Raw genomic sequence first — 20,852 nt, 5'->3', positions numbered from 1 at the left:
AACTTTTTGAACATTTCAACTTCATCCTCAAACTATGATTTTTATTTTAAATTAATCCCCAAACTTTTTGAAAATTCCAATTTCATCCCAAATCATACGCATATACTAATCACATCCCTTGTTAATAAATCGTTATACCAAGTTATATTATTACATGTTTGAAAAAATATGTTAAACTATGGTTGAAACCAAGTACATATTTGGATGAATTTGATGATGTAATTGGAATATTCAAAATTTTGGGGACTAATTTAGGAAAAGGGTTATAGTTTAGGGATGAAAATTAGAATGTTAAAAAGTTTAATGACTAATTTATAATGAGACTCATAGTTTGAGGATGAAATTGAAATATTCAAAAGTTTAAAGACTAATTTAAAAAGAGGGTTATAGTTTCGGGACATATGATGCGATTAACCTCTTATATTAGTTATAAGGGTAAAGTATATAAATGGTCACTAAACTTTTCAAATGCTTGCATCTAGGTCCCCTAACTTTTAAAACTTATAATACAATCACCAAACATTTAGTTCGTTTACAATATGATCCCGACGTAACGACCGTTTCATTGCCGTTAGGGTAAATTATATAAATGGTCACTGAACTTTTCAGGCGCTTGCATTTAGGCCCCCCAACTTTTAAAACTTACAACACAATCATCAATTACATTCTAAACCCCAAATTTCAAAATGTTTTAATTACATTCTAAACCTCAAATTCCAAAAATACATCAATTACATGCCCAACCCCAACCCCAACCCCAAATTCATAATACATTCTCAAAATCTGCCATAACAAATTGAACTTGAAATAACAACCCTAAACTAGTAAAACATAACCCTAAATGCTAAATTTCCCACCAATTAACCCAACATAATCAACAACATTTAGTTCATTTTGGGTCCATAACAATAAGTGATTATGTTGGGTTTAGGATTTAAAAGTTAGATTTAACCAATTATAAGTGAACAATACTCAATTCGATTCGAAAAAATATTTTTTGACTTGAATTGATTCAAAAAATTTGATACAAATTGACTTTGAGTTGTAATTTCATAAACTCAACTTAAAAAAATCAAGTTAAAATCAATTTGTAAAATACAACTCGAATATTTCAAAAATTTTAGTAATTAGTGGATTAATTTTTAAGTCTGAGTCAAGTCACTTGACTCTGTATGATATATGTATATCATATATGGAAAAATATGAAGAAAAATATGTATTGTATATCAGTATATGGTTAAAAAACTATTTAAATTAGAATCAAATAATATTATAGTATTATAAATATTTATAATTAAATTTAAACAGAAACTCGAAAATTCAATTCGACTTGATTTAAATTTTATAAACTCAAATCGAATTTTTTGAGTCAACTATTTTATAAACTGAACTAAATTAGAATCAAATAATATCATACTATGATAAATATTTATAATTAAATTTGAACAAAAACTCGAAAATTCAATTCAATTCGACTTAATTTAAATTTTATAAACTCAAATCAAAAAAAAAATTGAGCCAACTATTTTATAAACTGAATTAAGTATTTAGGTCCAATATAACCCTAAACCCTAAAGCTAACATAATCACTTATGTTCACTTATAGTTGGTTAAATTTTGGATTTTGGGTTTAGAATGTAATTGATGACTGTGTTGCAAGTTTTAAAAGTTGGAGGACTTAAATGCAAGCAACTGAAAATTTCAATGACCATTTATATAATTTACCCTAACGACAGTAAAACAGATGTTACGTCGGGGACCATATTGCAAACGAACTAAATATTTGGTGACTGTATTGTAAGTTTTACAAGTTGACAGACCTAAAGGCAAGTATCTAAAAAGTTCAGTGACCATTTTTATACTTTACCCTAGTTATATTCCTATTGTATATTATAATAATTGTATTGATATATTTTGTATAATTATCTTAAAAACTACATATTAAATATTAAATTTCAAATCCAAAGAATTTTCCCACAAGAGGCAAATGGGGTTAGCCGGTTGTTTGGTTGGACTAAAGAAAGTGGGAGAAAAGAAAAGAATAATCTGGTTATGTGGAAAGATACATTGCATGTACAGACGTTGTCAGTTAATGTATCTGAAACAAAATCATTAAAATTAAACTAATATTTTTTTAAAAATGGAAAATTCCACATCTTCCTTGTTTTCTCCAGTCTAATATATACAGGCTCTTATGTTCTGTTTCAGCTCAACAAAAACAAGTTCCTTCAATTTCTCCCCCCTTTTTCTCTTCTTTCCAATCTCTTTATTTTTGCCCTACGTTGTGGGGTTTAGGATTTTCCCCCCTTCTAAACAAAGTTCTCTGATGCACTCAATCTTTCAAAGGGTATACTTGATCTGCGTTTTCCTAACGTTTTGCATTGTTGGGTGTTGCGTTTTGGTATTTGAAGTTTCTTTGAGAAGTTTCTTCCTTGAGATTCAACCATGCCTGCTCTTGTTAATTTTGGCGGTAAGCTTTCTTCTCTTCTTTGTTTTTGATTTGCAGATCTGTTTAATTTTATTTGAATATATATGGAGATAATTTGTGTACAACGTGGGTTTCTGTTGTTGTCCTTTATGTGTTCGATATTATGTCGCACCCAAGAGTAATGATTTTGAGTTATGGGTTCTTATTGTTTTGGCCAGTCTTAGTTTTATAACAAGAAAATGGAGACAAAAGAATTTAGGAGTCTTTAGTTATGTGTCTTATGTGAATATATATAATCCGAGGAATGGATTGGATTGATGAAGATTTGCATCAATTTAGATAATAATTGGTGGATTTTGTGGAAAAAAAAGAAAGGAATGTGGTTTTATCTGTTTCTTAAAGCTAGGATTGTTCTTGGGAGTAACCAAAACGATCTTTACATTTATGATCTTTAGGTAGTTTTACCTTATTTTTTTCTCTATTGGAATTTCAGGTGATGATGATTTCTATTATGGGAGTTCTTTCTATACAAATTTCACGGATTTGGGTAGATTGTGTTCAATCAGTTCCCAAGTGGATGTCTATTACCCTCCTCGTAAAAGAGCTCGAGTTATTGCCCCGTTTATCTTTCAAGAAACTGTGTTTGAGCAGAAGAAGCAACCTTCCATTGATGTCCTTCCTGATGAATGCCTTTTTGAGATCTTCAAACGTCTTCCTGGGGGCCGGGAAAGGAGCTCATGTGCTTGTGTCTCAAAGCACTGGCTTATGCTTCTGATCAGTATTCGCAAGGGCGAATATGAGTCATCAAAGGCTGTCAAGGAGAATTCTGATTCAGTTTCTGATGATGCTGAGATGATCTCATCTGATGAAGACGAGGGGTATCTTACGAGGTGTTTGGAAGGGAAGAAAGTGACCGACATGAGGCTGGCTGCGGTTGCCGTTGGAACGAGTGGTCATGGTGGGTTGGGAAAGCTTTCTATTAGGGGAAGCAGCTCTTCACGTGGAGTAACCAACTTTGGGCTATCTGCCATAGCTCGTGGTTGCCCCTCTCTCAAGACGCTTTCATTGTGGAACTTGCCTCGTGTTGGGGATGAAGGTCTGTCCGAGATAGCTAAAGAATGCCATTTGTTGGAGAAGCTTGACCTTTGTCAGTGCCCTTCAGTTTCAAACAAGGGTTTGATTTCAATTGCAGAGAACTGTCCTAATTTGACCTCTTTGAGCATTGAATCTTGCCCCAAGATCGGTAACGAGGGCCTCCTAGCTATCGGAAATATTTGCTCTAAGCTGCAGTCAATCTCTATCAAGGACTGCCCTCTTGTTGGAGATCATGGAGTTTCAAGCCTGTTGTTATCAACATCTGCTGTCCTTTCAAAGGTTAAGTTTCAAGGTTTGAACATCACAGACTTCTCTCTTGCTGTGATTGGGCAATATGGAAAGTTGGTGACAAATCTAATGCTTAGCGGCCTACAAAACGTGAGTGAGAAGGGATTTTGGGTCATGGGGAATGCTCAAGGCTTGCAAAAATTGGTCTCTTTAACGATTACATCATGCCGGGGAGTAACAGATCTGAGTCTTGAAGCCATGGGAAAGGGGTGCACAAACCTGAAGCAGATGTACCTCCGCAAGTGTTGCTTTATTTCAGATGATGGACTGGTGGCTTTTGCCAAGTCCACAGGCTCTCTTGAGTGCCTACAATTGGAGGAGTGCAACAGGGTCACACAATCCGGGATTCTTGGTGTCCTCTCAGACTGTTTATTAAAATCTTTGACCATAGTAAAATGCATGGGAATTAAGGATATATCCTTGGAAGCTCCTTTATCCTCTTGTGATTCCCTTAAATCCTTGTCCGTAAGGAACTGCCCCGGGTTTGGAACAGCCAGCCTTGCTATATTGGGCAAATTGTGCCCTCAGCTTCAGCATTTAGATCTGAGTGGGCTTTGTGGGATCACAGATGTTGGTCTTCTGCCTCTTCTAGAGAGTTGTGAGGCCGGACTTGTGAAGGTGAATCTGAGTGGCTGCATAAAATTGACCGATGAAGTTGTTTTGGCCTTGACCAGGCTACATGGTGGAACCCTTGAGTTGCTCAATCTCGATGGTTGCAGGAGGATTACTGATGTGAGTTTAGTGGCAATTGCAGATAACTGTGTTTTCCTCAGCGATCTGGATGTGTCAAGGTCTGCAATCACTGATTCTGGTGTTGCTGCCTTATCTTATGCGGAGCAACTCAATTTGCAGGTCCTTTCATTTTTGGGTTGTTCCGGAGTATCAAACAAAAGCTTGCCTTTTCTGAAAAAATTGGGCAAGACCCTGTTGGGGTTAAATCTTCAGCTCTGCAATTCAATCAGCGTTCGAACTATTGAGCTGCTAGTAGAGACCTTGTGGAGATGTGACATCCTTTTCTAATCGAGGATACAAGTCTGTTAAGATCTCGAAACAAATACACTTGCAACGTTGAAGACGATAGAACCATCGAACTCATATGGTCAGCTCACATGGCTGGGTAGCAAACATTCAGCACAGCTTTTGGGTTCGACGAGGTAGTCATGCTAGGGATTTTGGCAGTTTACAGATGGCTTAACCCATCCTTTTTGTTTTTTTTGCAGGCTTTCTTGACAGGAGCTAGCCTGTTCTATAGCCATGGTTCCTGGTTTTAGGTTTCCACTAATGATGACCATATCCTTTTTCTTTTTCGTTCGGAACTTCGCTTGACGCCTCCCTTCCCTTCCCTTCCCTACCTGATGTTTTAGTTAAGCTTCGTCATGCATTGCTTGACTAAAGCTTTTCTTTTGTTTTCCAGTCATGAAAGTCTGTTGCTCTAGATGAATCCCATCTTTAGTTTTAAGCGTGTTTTTGTTTGTTTTTTCAAAGGGTATGTAGTTACTTTTATCTGTGTTCTGTAATGGTTGCTTTGGACGGTTATATGTTTGGGTGGTCGCAGATTGATGGGCTTTGGCTATGGTATGGAGGAGGTTTCACTCATCCCCCATTACTACGACCTTATTTTTTGGGGTTGTTTTTTTTGGTTTTTCCAAGTCATCGGTCTTGTAAGCCTCCCCTTGTATATGAACTGTACGACTGCAAACTTTTATCTAAGAAGCTTTAAACTTTACTCTCTTTGTATATTTCTCTTTCTATGCAAGGATTGGTCTAATGATTGTTGAACCCACTAATGAACGTATTTGGTTAAGTTCAAGAGATTAAAGTTGTCTTTCATTGAACGTATTCATATTCTCTTCATTAAAAGTATACATCTGTTAAGGTTTTAGTGAGAATAATCAATTACAATACATTGTTTAATCACATTATGTATATTAGAAATGACTTTCTTATTCAAATTTTTGCTAAAAACAATCACTTTTAAGATTTTCTCTCAGAGGTCTTCAACCACATTTGGGCATTGGAGCCTTGCTCAACTGATTCTCAACCTCAACAGTAATAACCTAGTGAAATTATGACGTGTTCGCCTTTCCCATTTTTCAATTATATGTTGATTAAAATTCGTAATTTTGAGTACATATGTACACAAGGATATTAAGTGATGAAATATGTTACCCGTATTAAAATGTCAAGAAAGTAAATTGTAGATATCGTGAGTTGTATTTATATTTTAATGACAGACATAATTATAAATATTTACTTATATTGTGTAAATTTTTTTTAGTTTTACGCCTTTTCAGTTTCATTGGATTGAGGGAAATCAAAAGTTGAGATTAACCCGTTGTTTTTTTCCTCCAGTGAATATCTTTTCATTTAACTACTAATCTCATTCTTTAATTTCTCTCATCTAATGGTTCTAGAAAGTGTATAAATGAACAATTTTATGCAGTGTATCGGATCATGCTTCTTTGAAGAAATGATTCAATATTTAATTATGTAAAGAGGTAGTGGTTCCCAAAAAATAAATTAAGTAGGATTCACATCAAGGTCTAGCTTTGTCAAAAACTTTTTAAGAATATCATGAGAAAATTTCTCAAAAGAGTTTTCTTTTCTTGGTAGATGATGAAATCAATACATGTAGGAATATATTTTAAACACAAATGTGGTTCTTATGAGTCTTATAATCCGAGTGTTAAAAAAATTGACTATGATAACTGTAACATCCGATATTAGGTCTCGAATGTCGACTGTCACAATTATCGTCAGAAAGACGTGAAAATAATTTTAAAAGCTTAAATTTAAACAGTAATGAAAGTCGTATGCAAAATCGTAAGAAACCATAAACATGCAAATAAATCAAGGAAAATAAAACAATAGATTTACAAACCATTACTAAAATCTGGTAAATAAAACAGTAGCAAAAGTTTAATACTTAAACATAACTGGAAACTGATTCTAGGTATGGAAGATCTTATATCTCAAATTATCTATAAAAAAGAAAGAATTTGAATTTAAGTCGAATCTATTTAATTAAAATATAACTGAATCGAATTTAAATAACTTGTGCATAACCATATTGTAGCAACACATGAGTGCTCCTCCTGAATTATGAAGAAATATGTGTATGAGATTTAATACAAATATTATTAAAGGAAGAAAAAAATAGTGAAAGCAGTTGAGCCAAATATATAGGAATGATTTGGGAAAAGAAAGCAACTTGTTTCTAAGAGGAGTATTTTCAGGCAAGCTTAACGGATCTTCCTTTTGTCTCAATGAAATTCATAACAATTAACAAACAAACCATTACAAAATTAGATTTTCAAAATTTTAGTTTCCCAAAAACATGTCCACCTCCATCCTTCATCCTTTGTCCAACGAGCCCTGGAACTGCATGCTCCCGGGCCCGCCCAGCCGCAATAACTTCGGCTCCGCCGATCTCAGCCCTTCCGGCCTCCTCGCCTTCGCCTCCGGCTCCTCCGTCTCTGTTGTCGATTCCCGTTCCCTCCAGCTCGTCACCACCGTCCCTCTCCCTTATGTCCCCTCCCCACCTTCCTCTTCTCCTCCTCCCAATTCCTCCGCTCCTGTCTCTACTTTCGTCACTTCCGTTCGTTGGACTCCACTCCCTCCCCGCCGCGACCTCCTCTCCACCGAGCCTTCCTCTTCCCACCTCATCATCGCCGCCGCAGACCGCTACGGCCGTATCTCTCTCGTCGATTTTCGCCTGCGTTCCATCGTCCTTTCCATCGATCCTCCCGATCATTCGTCTAAATGGGGTGTCCAGGACCTCTGTTGGGTTCAGGCGCGACCCGATTCTTTTCTCCTCGCTGCTCTATCGGGCCCTTCTCATGTCTCTTTCTTCAACACTTCTACTTACCGGTTCAGCTTCAAGTACGATGCTTCGCCGGAACATCTGTCGTGTATCCGCCGTGATCCTTTCGATTCCCGCCATTTGTGTATCCTCGGGCTCAAAGGATTCCTTCTTTCAATCAAAGTGTTGGGGGAAACAGAAGAAGATATTTCCCTCAAGGAGCTTTTGATTCGAACTGACTGTAAAGAGTTACTGAAGCTAGAAAGAGATGCTGCTGCGGCTGGAAATTCCACTTTCGCTCCCGCTTCTGCTGCTTTCCCGCTATATGCAGTGCGTTTGGCGTTTTCGCCTCACTGGAAACACGTGATTTACGTGACATTCCCGAGGGAATTGGTGGTTTTCGATTTGAAATATGAAACGACGCTGTTCTCGGCTGCATTGCCGCGCGGCTGCTCCAAGTTCCTTGATGTGTTGCCCGACCCCAATCAGGAGTTGCTTTATTGTGCCCATCTTGATGGCAAGCTCAGTATCTGGCGGAGGAAAGAGTAAGCACTTCACGTTTCCATATTATTCCTGCATTATCTGCTACCTCCCTCAAATTTAAACTTGACGTGGCTACTATCGATTTACGTTTAATTCTAGACTCACTCCCTATACTATGCTAGAATTTCATATGCCATTCCTCTGTTTTTAATTTAGGCATAATGACAAAAAATCTCCAAATATTTTTATTAAATAGTCACTTTGATTATTATCTTTTGAAACATTCAGTCCCTCAGTGTTTAATTTTTACGCATAAGGACCCCTTTGTAGATGAAAATTATTATTCAACAAACAATTAATGTTCCAAAACATGGGTATTTTGTCCTAATATAAAATGTTGTGGGCTAAAATACTAAAAACAATAGAGGCTATAATGACTATTTATTCAAACATTATGAGCTTTTTTTGCCTAAAATGAAATGTTAATAATGATCAAAGTGACTATTTATTAATATGCTAGGGATATTTTTTGACACTGTGCCTTTATTTTAACATAATTTAACCTTTCACTTCTATTTCCTAGCCCAGATACAATATCCATCTAAAGTGATGAAACTGATGAAATTGATTAAGTTTTATTGTAAGAAAAGTATCTATGATATTTTTATTGTAAAAAAAGTGAAAAACATCCACGTTATTACTTTAATAGCAGTAAGCAAGCAAGTAACAGTGTTACTAATTTGGACTTGCTAGTAATATTTTAAAAAGTTTGTGGATCAAATTATGTCGAATTAGAATAAAGGGATTAAATACCAAATTTTATTATCATAGAGAATTCTAATTAGATAAAAGTAGAAAAGAGTGCTCCAGGCCTAAAAGAATAAGAGGAACAAAGATTGGGTCAGTAAATTTACAATGGGCTGTAGCCTCAGCCTGTACGTTGGGTTGGTAAAGGAATTAGACAAATTTAAATAAATTAGGAAATGTGGCAACGAAGGTTTTAGTTTGACGAGAGGGACTGTGCGACGTAAAACTTTGAAATATCTTTCTGATTTATTTATGCTGGTAAATGAGAGATTCCTGCACAGAAATGAATGAATGTTATTTTAAATCTATTTCATTGGATGAACTTGATGAAAGAGTAAAAGGTTGTTGACACCCTTATTTTTGCAATTGAGAGTTGGTTTTGAACTTGATTTCTTTTTCCATATGATACTATCATTGCATGTTGGAGCTTCAATTGTTTTTTAAAGTTTTTAATGTCACATTATATCATCAATCCATAAATATTTTTGCTTTACTGAGGTTTTATTAATGATTTTAAAATCACAAAAATTTCTGCCCATATTTCACAGAGGAGAACAGGTACATATACTGCGCACAGTGGAAGACTTGATGCCATCATTTGGCTCATATGTCCCTTCACCATTTCTTCTTTCGGTCCTTATCAGCCAAGCGGACGCAACACTACAAAATATCGGCAAGCTTTATTCCGGTTCATTGAATGCTACATCGGATGTGGATTTTGATAACCCTTTCGATTTTTGCGATGATAATCTTCTTGTTTCCAAGACACATTTGATATCCATTTCTGACGATGGCAAACTATGGAGCTGGATCTTAACTGGTGAAGGGGTTGGAGACACACAGAATGATGTTACGAAAAATGCCGATGTAAACGCAGAGTCATCTAGTACAAACACCATTGTTTCTTCTATTGATGAATCCACTGTAGAAGGTACCACGCAGCAGCACAAATTAAATGGTAGCAGAAGTCAACTGCCAGGCTATATAGTTGACCACCCGGATGTTACATTTAAGGTTTGCAAATAAACTTTCCATTTTCCACTAGGTTTTTATTTTTGCCTCTTTACAAGTTCTTTTGCTTATTCGTGCATACTTGCATTCTAAATAACTTTTGCAGATCAGCTTAAATGGACAGCTTCAGCTTCTTTCTCTTCGACTGTGACCATGCTGGCAGTGCCATCCCCTTCCTTAACCGCTATCTTGGCTCGTTAGTTCCACCTCCTGCACTTCGATTTTTGTTAAACTTGTCAAACAATTGACCGTATAAGCTTTTACAAATTGATTAAAATATAATATTATGCAAAGGTGGTGGAAATAGTCCTGCAGTAGCTGTTCCACTAGTTGCTTTGGGAACTCAAAGTGGGACAATTGATGTCATCGATGTCTCCGCCAACGCTGTTGCCGCGGGTTTTTCGGTTCATAGTAGTAAAGTGAGGGGTCTAAAATGGCTTGGGAATTCAAGGCTGGTTTCTTTTTCTTATACAGAGGTAACGTATAAAGTTCCCAAGAGTGCTGTTTGTTCTGTGCATAAGAGGTAGTTCCTCCTCCCCAGGCAGACCTTTATGTCTCTTCAACATCATTGCTTTAATACTCTTATGATTCAGGTGAATGATAAAATTGGAGGCTACAATAACAGACTAGTTGTGACTTGTCTTAGAAGTGGGCTTAACAGAACTTTTCGGGCCTTGCAAAAGCCAGAACGTGCAGCTGTAAGAGCTTTGAGGGCATCATCTTCTGGAAGGTTTTCTCTTGATTACTCCTATATTTAGCAATTACCTCATAACATTGAACTTTGACGATAAGGATTAATGGAGTCCCTCTTTTGCTTGGGGGGAGTGGTTTAAGAATTCCTTCTAGATTGTCAATAATGCGACATTTATAGTGTTTTATATGTTTTCACTTTAGACTCATATGAATGACTAGTGGTGCTGATGTTTTTCAAATTCTGCCCCCTTTTCTGTATAACATGCTTTCTCTTTGACTTCACGAATATATATGGTAATATCTTCTCATTCCTTAACCTCTTTAGGTATCTTCTGATTATATTTCGAGATGCACCTGTTGAGGTTTGGGCAATGACAAAAAATCCTATCATGGTAAGTTTGATTGATACCTATGGCTTTCTCAATACGGCTTGTGACATTTCTGATAATTTAACCTTTTTGTTTTGTGGATTCTAGCCAGTGAGTTTTGTTTCACTAAATATCCTTCTGTAAAAAGTTTTTTTACTAGATTGCTGGCTTTTTGATACTATTTTGTGGTAAAGGGTTAAACGTGTTGTCATTTGAGGTTTACTGGCCTTCTACTATTTTTCCCATTTAGTATTTCATTAGGCTTCCCAAATTGCCTGTACTGAAGTAGCAAGAGTGAAGATGAAGGATTCTTACATTGAGAGAGAATCACCTTATGGTTTTACTTGTGTTTCTTCTTTTATGAGTTCCCACATACCCTAAAGATTTTTACCCCCTTGAATTTTATGTTGAATTATTTTGTACCTTCATAATTTATTAGTAGGTAATTCGTTGCTTTTTTCCATTGATTTTGTGTTTATTCTGATATTTTTGAACATGCACAAATTAACATGACCTATGGACCAAATTTCTTCTAAGTTTACATGTTTAAACTTCTAATTTAGATAATCATTATGCTCTATGCTTCCATGTAGCTTAGATCATTAGCTCTTCCATTCACGGTATTGGAATGGACTCTTCCAACAGTTCGCCGACTAGTTCAAAATGGTCCCTCTAAACAGTCACTATTTTCCTCTCAAGCTAATACAGCTGCGGCTCCAGAAGAGGCAGCCTCATCTGCAACGGCATCTTCATCAGATACCAGTAGGATTTTTTACTTGCCCTCATTTATTATTTGGACCTCTGTCTGGCAAAGTGATTACATAATAATTTCAACTTCTTTAATGCCGAGACAGAGAGCTCAGATGGCTCACATGAAGACAATTCTGAGAGTTTTGCTTTTGCATTGGTTAATGGTGCACTTGGAGTCTTTGAGGTTCAAGGCAGGAGGATCCGAGACTTTAGGTATAATTTGCCTTCATGCTTAGGGTTATGGAATTAAGCTGCATCCATATCCATATGTTATATTATTAGGACGTAAGTCGTTACTCTATTCAGTTTATAAGTTAGCTAGTCATAATGAAGTTTGTTTTACATCTATACTCCATGAAGTTGAGTCCCAGTAGCTAGCTTGTAGATTTAGCATTCAGTTTTAATGTGTTTTATGCACTGCACATTCGTTTATGTCAGCTTAATGATAAAATATTTGTAGTTGGACCAAAATAAATGGTTGTATTGGAACTTGGACAAATTTGTTTGTGCACTGCATAAGCTCTTCCTTTTAATCTTGCACTAAGAAGGATCCTTTGCATGTCTCCAGACCAAAATGGCCTACTTCCTCATTTGTTCCATCTGATGGATTGATTACTGCCATGGCCTACCGCTTGCCTCATGTTGTACGCATTGTATTCTAAATTATTTCATCCAATTGGAAGTTCATATTTTCTTGTTTCTTTGAAGATTTCTCTGTAGCCACCGACACCAATAATTTCTCAGGTTATGGGGGACAGGGCTGGTTATATCAGGTGGTGGGATGTAACTACTGGCCAATCTTCCTCATTCAACACTCATAGGGAAGGAATCCGAAGAATCAAGTTCTCACCTGTTGTTGCTGGGGACTGTAGTCGAGGGCGTGTTGCTGTACTATTTTATGACAATACATTTTCTGTATTTGAACTTGTAAGTGTGAAATTTCATTTGTCAATGCTTCTTCTCTTCCAACCATGTCTTCTTCAATTATCTTGCAATACATAGTAGTAAATACATATCATGTAAGATTACCGAAGTTATACCTTTTAGCTTTAACGATGCTTTTTGAGCAGAGAGGACCTTTCAAAGGGTATTTTTACATTTGAGCTTAGTGGTTAATGTTTGGGAGTTGCAGGATTCACCGGAACCATTGGCCAATTCTCTTTTACAACCTCAATGTCCTGGAACCCTTGTACTGGAATTGGATTGGTTGCCTTTGTGGAATGACAAGAATGATCCACTGGTTTTGTGTATTGCAGGAGCTGATAGTAGCTTCCGTCTTTATGAGGTTATCATGTATGTACCAGAATTTGTTTACAGTTCTTAAACTTCATTGTAGTTAGATCTAAATTACAGGGTGCAAAGACGACTTATATATTAGTAACCGAAGTCGACCTTGGGTTAGTGTTGGATACTTTTTTTTTGTCTGCTGGATGCTTTTCTTTTCTTTTTTGAGGAAATAGTGTTGGATACTTAAATTAAATGTGTCTAAGAGGGTCATATTTCCACAAAATGCCCGAATGTGTCTGACACAAGTGCTTAAAGAAAAATGAAGAGGTTTTGTTTTGTTTTTTTTTATTAAAGAAAAATGAAGAGTTAAATGAACATTGTTTGTTATTGTAAATTAGTGTACTCAGATTAGGTAAGTGATGAAACAATCAGTGGGTTAGCTTTGAGAACAAATGAATGATGCTATGCTGGTTAAGATATTATTTATGTGAAGTTTTCTGATTTTGTAGTTTAGTAACGTTACTCGTATTCCTACAGAAATGATAAAAGAAGGATCCCTGGGTTTCACCAACGAAGTATAAAAGAGAGATTCCGGCCGATGCCTTTATGTTGTCCCATATTGCTTCCTACACCTCATGCATTGGTAAGAATTATTCTGCCCTATTCATTTTTGTCTTAGTAATTGATATTACTAACTTCTTTTTTCACATTTGCATGGTGCTAAGTACCAAAGGGTTTTTATAACAGATGTTGCATTATTTTTTATTTAGCAGAGACATGTCCATCACTAAACCACCAGTTTCCTTTTGAATATTGGTTAAAATGCTTCACCAGTCTATATTCATGGATGATTTGAGCAATATCTTAGTTCTCAGTTTTCTAACAAACTCCATTCGATATGATTTGGATACTAAATCATTAAAATGCTAACTACTAGCCCTAATGGCTAACTAGCAACCGCATTACCTTTATTGCAAATATATATATATATGAACGGGAAGATTAAGCCATTATAAATTAAAGCTTCATGTTATCTGTGCATTGTTTCGAAGGTTAAATGAGAATTCAGGGAATGATCTATTTTCATGACATTTTTTTTCAGGCACTACGAATGATCTTACAATTGGGTGTAAAACCCTCTTGGTTTAATACTTTAGGTACAAGTGTAGATCAGAGGCTCCAAGCCGTTACAAGAAGTAGGTCATTCTCAGGGGATCTTCGCAGCTACATGATTGAATTACCACCTATCGGCGATTCTGTAGTACCAGAGTTACTCCTGAAAGCATTAGAACCTTATAGGAAGGAAGGCAGGTTTCAGTATACCTAATTCTTTCAATGAACATTTGATCAATTATTCTTATCCTTTTCCTTTGGTTCATTGCTCAAGGCTGCTTATTTGATGAGGAAAGGGCTAGATTGTATGCTACCATCGTCAATAAGGGTTGTGCTGCAAGGTTTGCCTTTGCAGCTGCTACGTTTGGCGAAGTCTCAGAAGCACTTTTCTGGTTGCAGTTGCCTCGTGCTATGAATCACTTGATGAATAAATTAGTAAAAAGGTCTCTGGAGAAGTCACCTATTTTACAAAATTCAGAGCTTGATGACACATCTCTACTTGGTAGAATAACATCAAAGGGGAAATCAACACCAGAAACTGGGTGGGGGGATGCATTGGTAAGTCTTTAGTGGTTTCCTAACTTTTCTATGCTCAAATAGTTTAATTGGTGAGTACCATGGCTTGCATATCTCTTGTATCTTGTTATTTATAAACTTTTGTTGCCATTACATGTTCTCTGGTAGCAGAGTCACTATCAGCTTAGGTTAATGGCTTTTGAGCAAGAAGACTTGTGGCAAAGTGCTAATGAGCGTATCCCTTGGCATGAGAAACTGGAGGGAGAAGAGGCAATTCAGAACCGTATACATGAGTGAGCTCACTATCTTTCTGTTATTTTATTGCCTATGTTAACTGTTGAACAGTGAAGTTGCTGCAATATCTTTGTGGAAGATGCAAGATGTTTAGAATTTATTTAATGTCTATTTAGAAGCTTGTTACCTTTTCTACTTCTTTTTGCTTCTAGAAGAAAGAAGCAAAGAAAAAACTGTTGTAATATGATGGGCATCAAGGAGCTGCATATTACAACAGTTGGTGGACTGTATAACTGTAAATTATTAGGTCTCCAGTTTGTTCAAATCTGTGTGTATAAGGGTTCAAGTTCACTCAGCTTGTACTGCGGTAAACTTTCTCATCTGTATTGATCTTTTTGTTTACAAGTCCAAATGCTTGTGGCTGTCACACCTTTTTTGTGGGGATGCATTTGGATAGGGACCCAACGTTAGGGGGCAGTTGAATCATGAACTTAATCCATTTACAGAGTAACATTCACCAGGTCAAGTCTTATGCTGTTCTTTGGCTGCCATACTGGTAATTGTAATGCCTATTTTTTCATGACAGTCTTGTCTCAGTAGGGAATTTGGAAAATGCTGTCAGTTTATTGCTTTCCACTTCACCAGAGAGCCCTTACTTCTATCCAAATGCTCTACGTGCCGTTGCTCTTTCATCTGCAGTGTCGAGGTCTCTTCTTGAACTTGCAGTTAAGGTGAGGGTTGTCTCTGAACTCATTTTTTAGATTAAAACATGCAAATTTCTAGGTTTTATAATTCTCTCACTGTCGTAATTTTTGACTGCTTTTTCACTGATGTATAACAATAATCTAGGTTGTAGCTGCTAACATGGTGAGAACCGACAGGTCACTGTCCGGCATTCATCTTCTATGTGCAGTTGGAAGGTATCAAGAAGCTTGTTCACAGGTTAGGTTCTGTTTGTTGAAACAATAAGACAATCGTCAAAACCGAACTCAATGCCTTTCTTTTTCTTGTTCTAAGGATGTAATAGAGTCGCTGGGATTCTTTCGTATTCACATTCCTAAAGGTATCTCGACTGATGGTTATTTTAACCCTTATGCAGCTACAAGATGCTGGATGCTGGACTGATGCTGCTACTTTAGCAGCAGCACATTTAAGGGGATCTGATTATGCAAGGTTTCTGTTTTCCCCCCCCTTGCATTAGCCTTAATTTTAGTTCCATTCATAAGCTGAACTTGCTCATTTGACGATTTAACGATGCACCTTTTATTCCTTCTAACATGATCATCTACCATTTTTACAGTTTCAATGATAACTTGATCCAAAATCAATCATTATTTTTATCCTTTAAGATGCTTCAACAGAGGCTTTGCTTTCGGTCAATTGTTACGATACCTTCATTTCCTATTATTCTTTTTGCAGGGTTTTACAAAGGTGGGCTGAGCATGTCCTTTCTGCAGAACACAACATTTGGAGGTACAAGTAAATTTTGTATTGTACTTATTGTGGAATGATCAATTTTCTTAATCTTACAATGGCTGGATGCAGGGCTCTTATATTATTTGTAGCGGCGGGGGCAATGCAGGACGCATTAGCAGCGCTTCGAAAAGCAAAGCAACCGGACACGGCTTCCATGTTCATAATGGCTTGCCGTGAAATTCATGCAGAAATTATAGCTAATGTGATAGGTTCAGATGACGAGTCAGGTTCATCATCAGTGAAGGATACACAGGTTGAATTGCCTGGTTTAAACCCAGAGAATGAGGATGTAATTGCAGTCTGTGAATATTTTGGGCAATATCAAAGGAAATTGGTGCACCTCTGCATGGACTCTCAACCTTTTTTGGAATGATCGTGCTACCGGTAAAGTCACTCGATCGCATTCTTTGACTTGCAATGAAGTAATGCAGAGACGAGGCGAGACTCATCTCAGCCTACACAACCAACATTATGTCTTCGACCGGAGATTGTTGCCGATTTAGACAGCTAAGCTGGCTGTTCGTACAACTCGTTAATTATAATGTCAAATATATAGTAGCTTGATGCACCGATTTTTGCATCCTATTAACTTTAATCCCACAAAACTTTTGGTGTTTAGTAGGTGCCGTTACAAGGCCTTCTTTGAGCCCTGTTCTTCATGTAAACCGTTAAATTTGCGGATATTGAGATTTAGATTCGGGCCCTAAATGTAACCTATGACGTTAAAGAAAATAGAACAGGAATCATCTAATTTTGAATGCCTATACAGTAACAAAATGGCAACGTGTAAGTAGGGGTGAATAAAAGTACTCAATTCTTGTTTTCAAAAAGAAAAAGGCCAAAGAAGTAACAGAGAGGATAGATGGTAGTAGGAGACATGGTCATGTACATATATTTAAACAAAATGAATACATTAAGCTAAAAATTTCATAAAACTAACTCTTAAAAGATTACTTTTTAAAACAAACAGAAGTCCGGAAAAGAAAAGAATTACAACTTTTAACTTAATCATATTGGACCAAAGTCAGTAGTGGTTAAGTTAAAATTATAATCCCCACTTGCCCTTCTTCATGCGCTCCAAAGCAAGAAGGATTGGGTTCGGACCTCAGAATGCATCGAAAAGAATCGAGGCAAGGCGTGAAGGGCTCCTCATCGAACACCAAATCTGAAGAATTGAGGTTCATCATCATCATCATCATCATCGGAGCTTCCACCTGGGAGTAATCGTCATAGTTGAAGCACTCAACTGCTCCCTCCATCCACGCGTTATCCGTAAAGCCATGGATCATATCTTCTTCCTTCATCATCATCATCTTCTCATCATCCAAATCCATTGATCCTTCGTCAAAATCCGTCGTCGTTTTTGGACTCGAGATGATCGGCGGCTCAGAATTATTGCCCTCTTGATTCTCATCAATCGAACGATTGTTGTTGTTGTTGTGATGAATGGATTTTCTTTTGCCTAAAACACTGCAAATTTTCTTGTTCAAATGTGTATTCCAATAGTTCTTCACCTCGTTGTCAGTCCGACCAGGAAGACTCCCCGCAATTAGAGACCATCTGCAATTTATTAATCAAATTAACCATCCATTGTTAAAATAATCGCAACAAATGTTATTTATTTTTAATTAATCCCTCATTTCCAATTTATCAACCAAATTCAGGCCCAGTCTTGATACTTTATTAGCAAATATTAAAATTCGAATATAATATTTCATCCCATTAATCTAATTTATTCAACTTTGTTGGTTTCTTTATTCTTTATTATTAACCAATGTATACGTGGTGTAATCATGTAAAATGATAAAAAACTGCAGTTAAAACCATCAATTAATAAATGTTAAATTATGATTTTAGTCCCTTTACTACTACATTTGCACCATACTTTGGCACAATACGATCTCTGTTCTTATAATTACTGTTTATATACCACAAAATATATACCTGTTTTCACAAAATAGGATCGTGTAATTAATGGTTTATATATAATCATTGCTAACTACAAATTTAATATTTTATCACTGTCTAATTAATTACTTCCAGCATTTACCACATATTTCCACTTGATTATATTCAAACATATCGACATCTGGTTACTTGATTATATTCAAACATTTTATCAAATCGTTCTGGTTAGTAATACCATTAGCCTTTTACTTGAATATTTCCAATATTTACTCCAAATATAGAGGTCGTCAATAATCTCTTAAAATAGATTCACCCTATCAAAATTGATTAAGATTAGATTATTCAATTAGATATATTAGTTAATATTTAATGTAATGATAATGGTATTTAATTTTTTTTATATTATTAGTAACATTAGATTATATATCATTGTTTACTTCATGAAGTATACATATAATTTACCTATCATATTTATTAATGATTTTAAAATAATAATTGAATTTCATGTAGGTATAAAAAAGACTGATTGTAGATTTTCTTAGGGGTTTGATTCACGAAATATAAGATTATAATTGGGAATATGATTATAATGTTACCAGAATGTTGCATTACTTAATACATTACTGGAATATTGCATTATCTTGTTTGGAATGAATTTAAAATTACAGTGTTTGGTTGAAAGATTAAAAGATAAGAAAAATATATGTTTTACCAAATCATCATTGAGATATATTTTCTTTTTAGCAAGTTAAATTCTCAATATTAAAATTAAGTATTTACATGAAATTCCATAGAAAATATAATTTTCTATTATTTATAATTTATATATTTTTAATAATTTTATGCGCAAATAACTTGATATATATATTTTGTTATGAATATTTATTTATGTGGATATTTATATTTATGTATAAGATAGAATTTTGATTAGATCTCTAATATCTATTAGTATTAGAGTTCTATATTACATCTACTACTTATGGCTACAAAAAGAGAGGTTAGAGAAAGTATTAGACACAACTCATATTGAGATAATAATACAATTCTCTCTCTTTTTTCTTATATCTCTTCTCCTTGTTGTTCATGTTATTGAAATCAAGGATTGTCTCTGTCTAATTTGAGGTAAGCTTAAATCCTTAGAATTTTATTTTATTATTTTGTTAAACATTGAAAGAACTACATCACTAGCAAGATCCCACGCTTATTTTGTTTAACGCTTGAGGTTGAATTTATTCTCTTGTTTTGATTCTAATGTCTCTATTATTGACGTTTATTAGAAATTGTTCTCGTCCCGCTGAAACCTCTATCCTGTAATGTGTGAGATCTAAGTAAAAAGGTTGTGCATGCATATTGAAATCTTTAGTGAGTCATACTTTTAATACTGAAAGTTTTCTACTTAGAAGAAGATAGGTTAATCAAGAACAAGACTAAAGAAAACATATGTCCATAATAAAAGTTCAGTCTCAAAATAAATACAAGTAATTAAATTTTATCATCAACATATTATGTATATTGAAGGATTCTTGATATATATTCTACCTTTTTAATTTGATGTAGCCTTTTAATTGTTAAAATAATTGATAGGATATCCATATAGTGGTGATTTATATGAATTATAAAAGTCTATCGTCTTTTATTTCTTATACATATAATACGCATTCAATGATTAATACCACTGTACATTGAAGTATTTCAGTCAAAAGAAATTTTTTGATGCCTCTAGAGTTTCTACGATATTCTATAAAACGATTGAATATTTCATCTTGGTAATCTATTTTGCTCGTATTTATACCAGTGTTATATGCGCACATATATTGGAATAAGCTACATGTATTTTCGAATACTCAAAATACAAGATATTTATAATTTTTGGGTACCACAAAATTGGCTCATGTATCGATTTATTATATCCGGGTATCCGTAAGTCGAGTACTCTTAAAACTCATGTATTCATATTATTGGATCACGGGGACCCGGTTTATAGTTTTTTTATTTTTAAATTATATTATTTTTAAAAAGTATATAGAAAAATTCTAAAATTTAATATTTAAATGTCTATAATATATATAATTCATATATAAAATTAAAAAAAATAAATTACATAATTAAAAGAAAATTTATTAGAAGTTAAAATAAAAATATAATTAAATTTCAAATGTAAACTCATAAAATCATTTATGAATACAAAACAAAATTTATCCATATTTAAATAAAACAGATTTTCAGACTCGTATATAAAAATTCTAAAATTTAATATTTAAATGTCTATAATATATATAATCCATATATAAAATTAACAAAATAAATTACATAATTAAACGAAAATTTATTAGAAGTTAAAATAAAAATATAATTAAATTTCAAATGTAAACTCATAAAATCATTTATGAATACAAAATAAAATTTATCCATATTCAAATAAAACATATTTTCAGACTCATATATAAAACAAAATATAATTACATGCCCCCTAATCACATGTACCATACTCTACAACCAACGCCGGAAAAACACCCTTATTGATGTCGATAGTTGCACTGGTACAATTCTTTTAACCTGCAAATATGAGTAATAGAGTGAGCTTCGGAAAGCTCAGTAATACAGAACTACCAGGTGATGCTACATGACATGCAAATAAACGGAAAGCCATATA

General features: G+C 35.0%; 3 protein-coding genes across 4 annotated transcripts; 2 read left to right on the top strand and 1 right to left on the bottom strand.

The window, feature by feature from the left end:
* Nucleotides 1-2,227: 2,227 nt before the first annotated feature.
* Nucleotides 2,228-5,550, top strand: LOC120144658 (EIN3-binding F-box protein 1-like). 2 transcript variants are annotated; one of them, XR_005518056.1, is made up of 3 exons: nt 2,228-2,470; nt 2,922-4,928; nt 5,032-5,550. XR_005518056.1 is itself a non-coding variant. In XM_039158686.1 (2 exons), exons 1-2 carry the CDS (start codon nt 2,446-2,448, stop codon nt 4,829-4,831), a joined length of 1,935 nt encoding a protein of 644 aa, XP_039014617.1. In that variant the 5' UTR covers nt 2,228-2,445; the 3' UTR covers nt 4,832-5,550. The 2 variants fall into 2 exon arrangements, 1 of the variants encoding a protein (XP_039014617.1); XM_039158686.1 differs by having other exon boundaries at nt 2,922-5,550.
* Nucleotides 5,551-7,133: 1,583 nt separating this feature from the next.
* Nucleotides 7,134-16,904, top strand: LOC120144537 (WD repeat-containing protein 11-like). Its single transcript, XM_039158580.1, is given in 21 exon segments — nt 7,134-8,158; nt 9,452-9,917; nt 10,021-10,050; nt 10,053-10,110; nt 10,209-10,390; nt 10,508-10,644; nt 10,933-10,999; nt 11,569-11,737; nt 11,830-11,938; nt 12,294-12,369; nt 12,470-12,652; nt 12,858-13,018; nt 13,490-13,595; nt 14,055-14,259; nt 14,340-14,623; nt 14,753-14,874; nt 15,402-15,546; nt 15,665-15,757; nt 15,915-15,988; nt 16,235-16,288; nt 16,361-16,904. Coding segments are annotated over 21 exon segments (4,035 nt in total). The 5' UTR covers nt 7,134-7,148; the 3' UTR covers nt 16,665-16,904.
* A 421-nt stretch (nt 16,905-17,325) lies between these two features.
* On the bottom strand, nt 17,326-18,174 carry LOC120144718 (transcription factor MYB82-like). The gene is made up of 2 exons (XM_039158717.1): nt 18,164-18,174; nt 17,326-17,851 (listed from the first exon to the last, which is right to left on the bottom strand). Exons 1-2 carry the CDS (start codon nt 18,172-18,174, stop codon nt 17,326-17,328), a joined length of 537 nt encoding a protein of 178 aa, XP_039014648.1.
* Between the last annotated feature and the right edge of the window lie 2,678 nt (nt 18,175-20,852).

This window comes from Hibiscus syriacus, unplaced genomic scaffold (assembly GCF_006381635.1).
Source record: "Hibiscus syriacus cultivar Baekdansim isolate YM2019G1 unplaced genomic scaffold, ASM638163v2 tig00110890_pilon, whole genome shotgun sequence".
Taxonomy (NCBI): domain Eukaryota; kingdom Viridiplantae; phylum Streptophyta; class Magnoliopsida; order Malvales; family Malvaceae; genus Hibiscus; species Hibiscus syriacus.
Note: the sequence above shows the minus strand (reverse complement) of the source record. Positions and strands in the feature narration are given on the sequence as shown.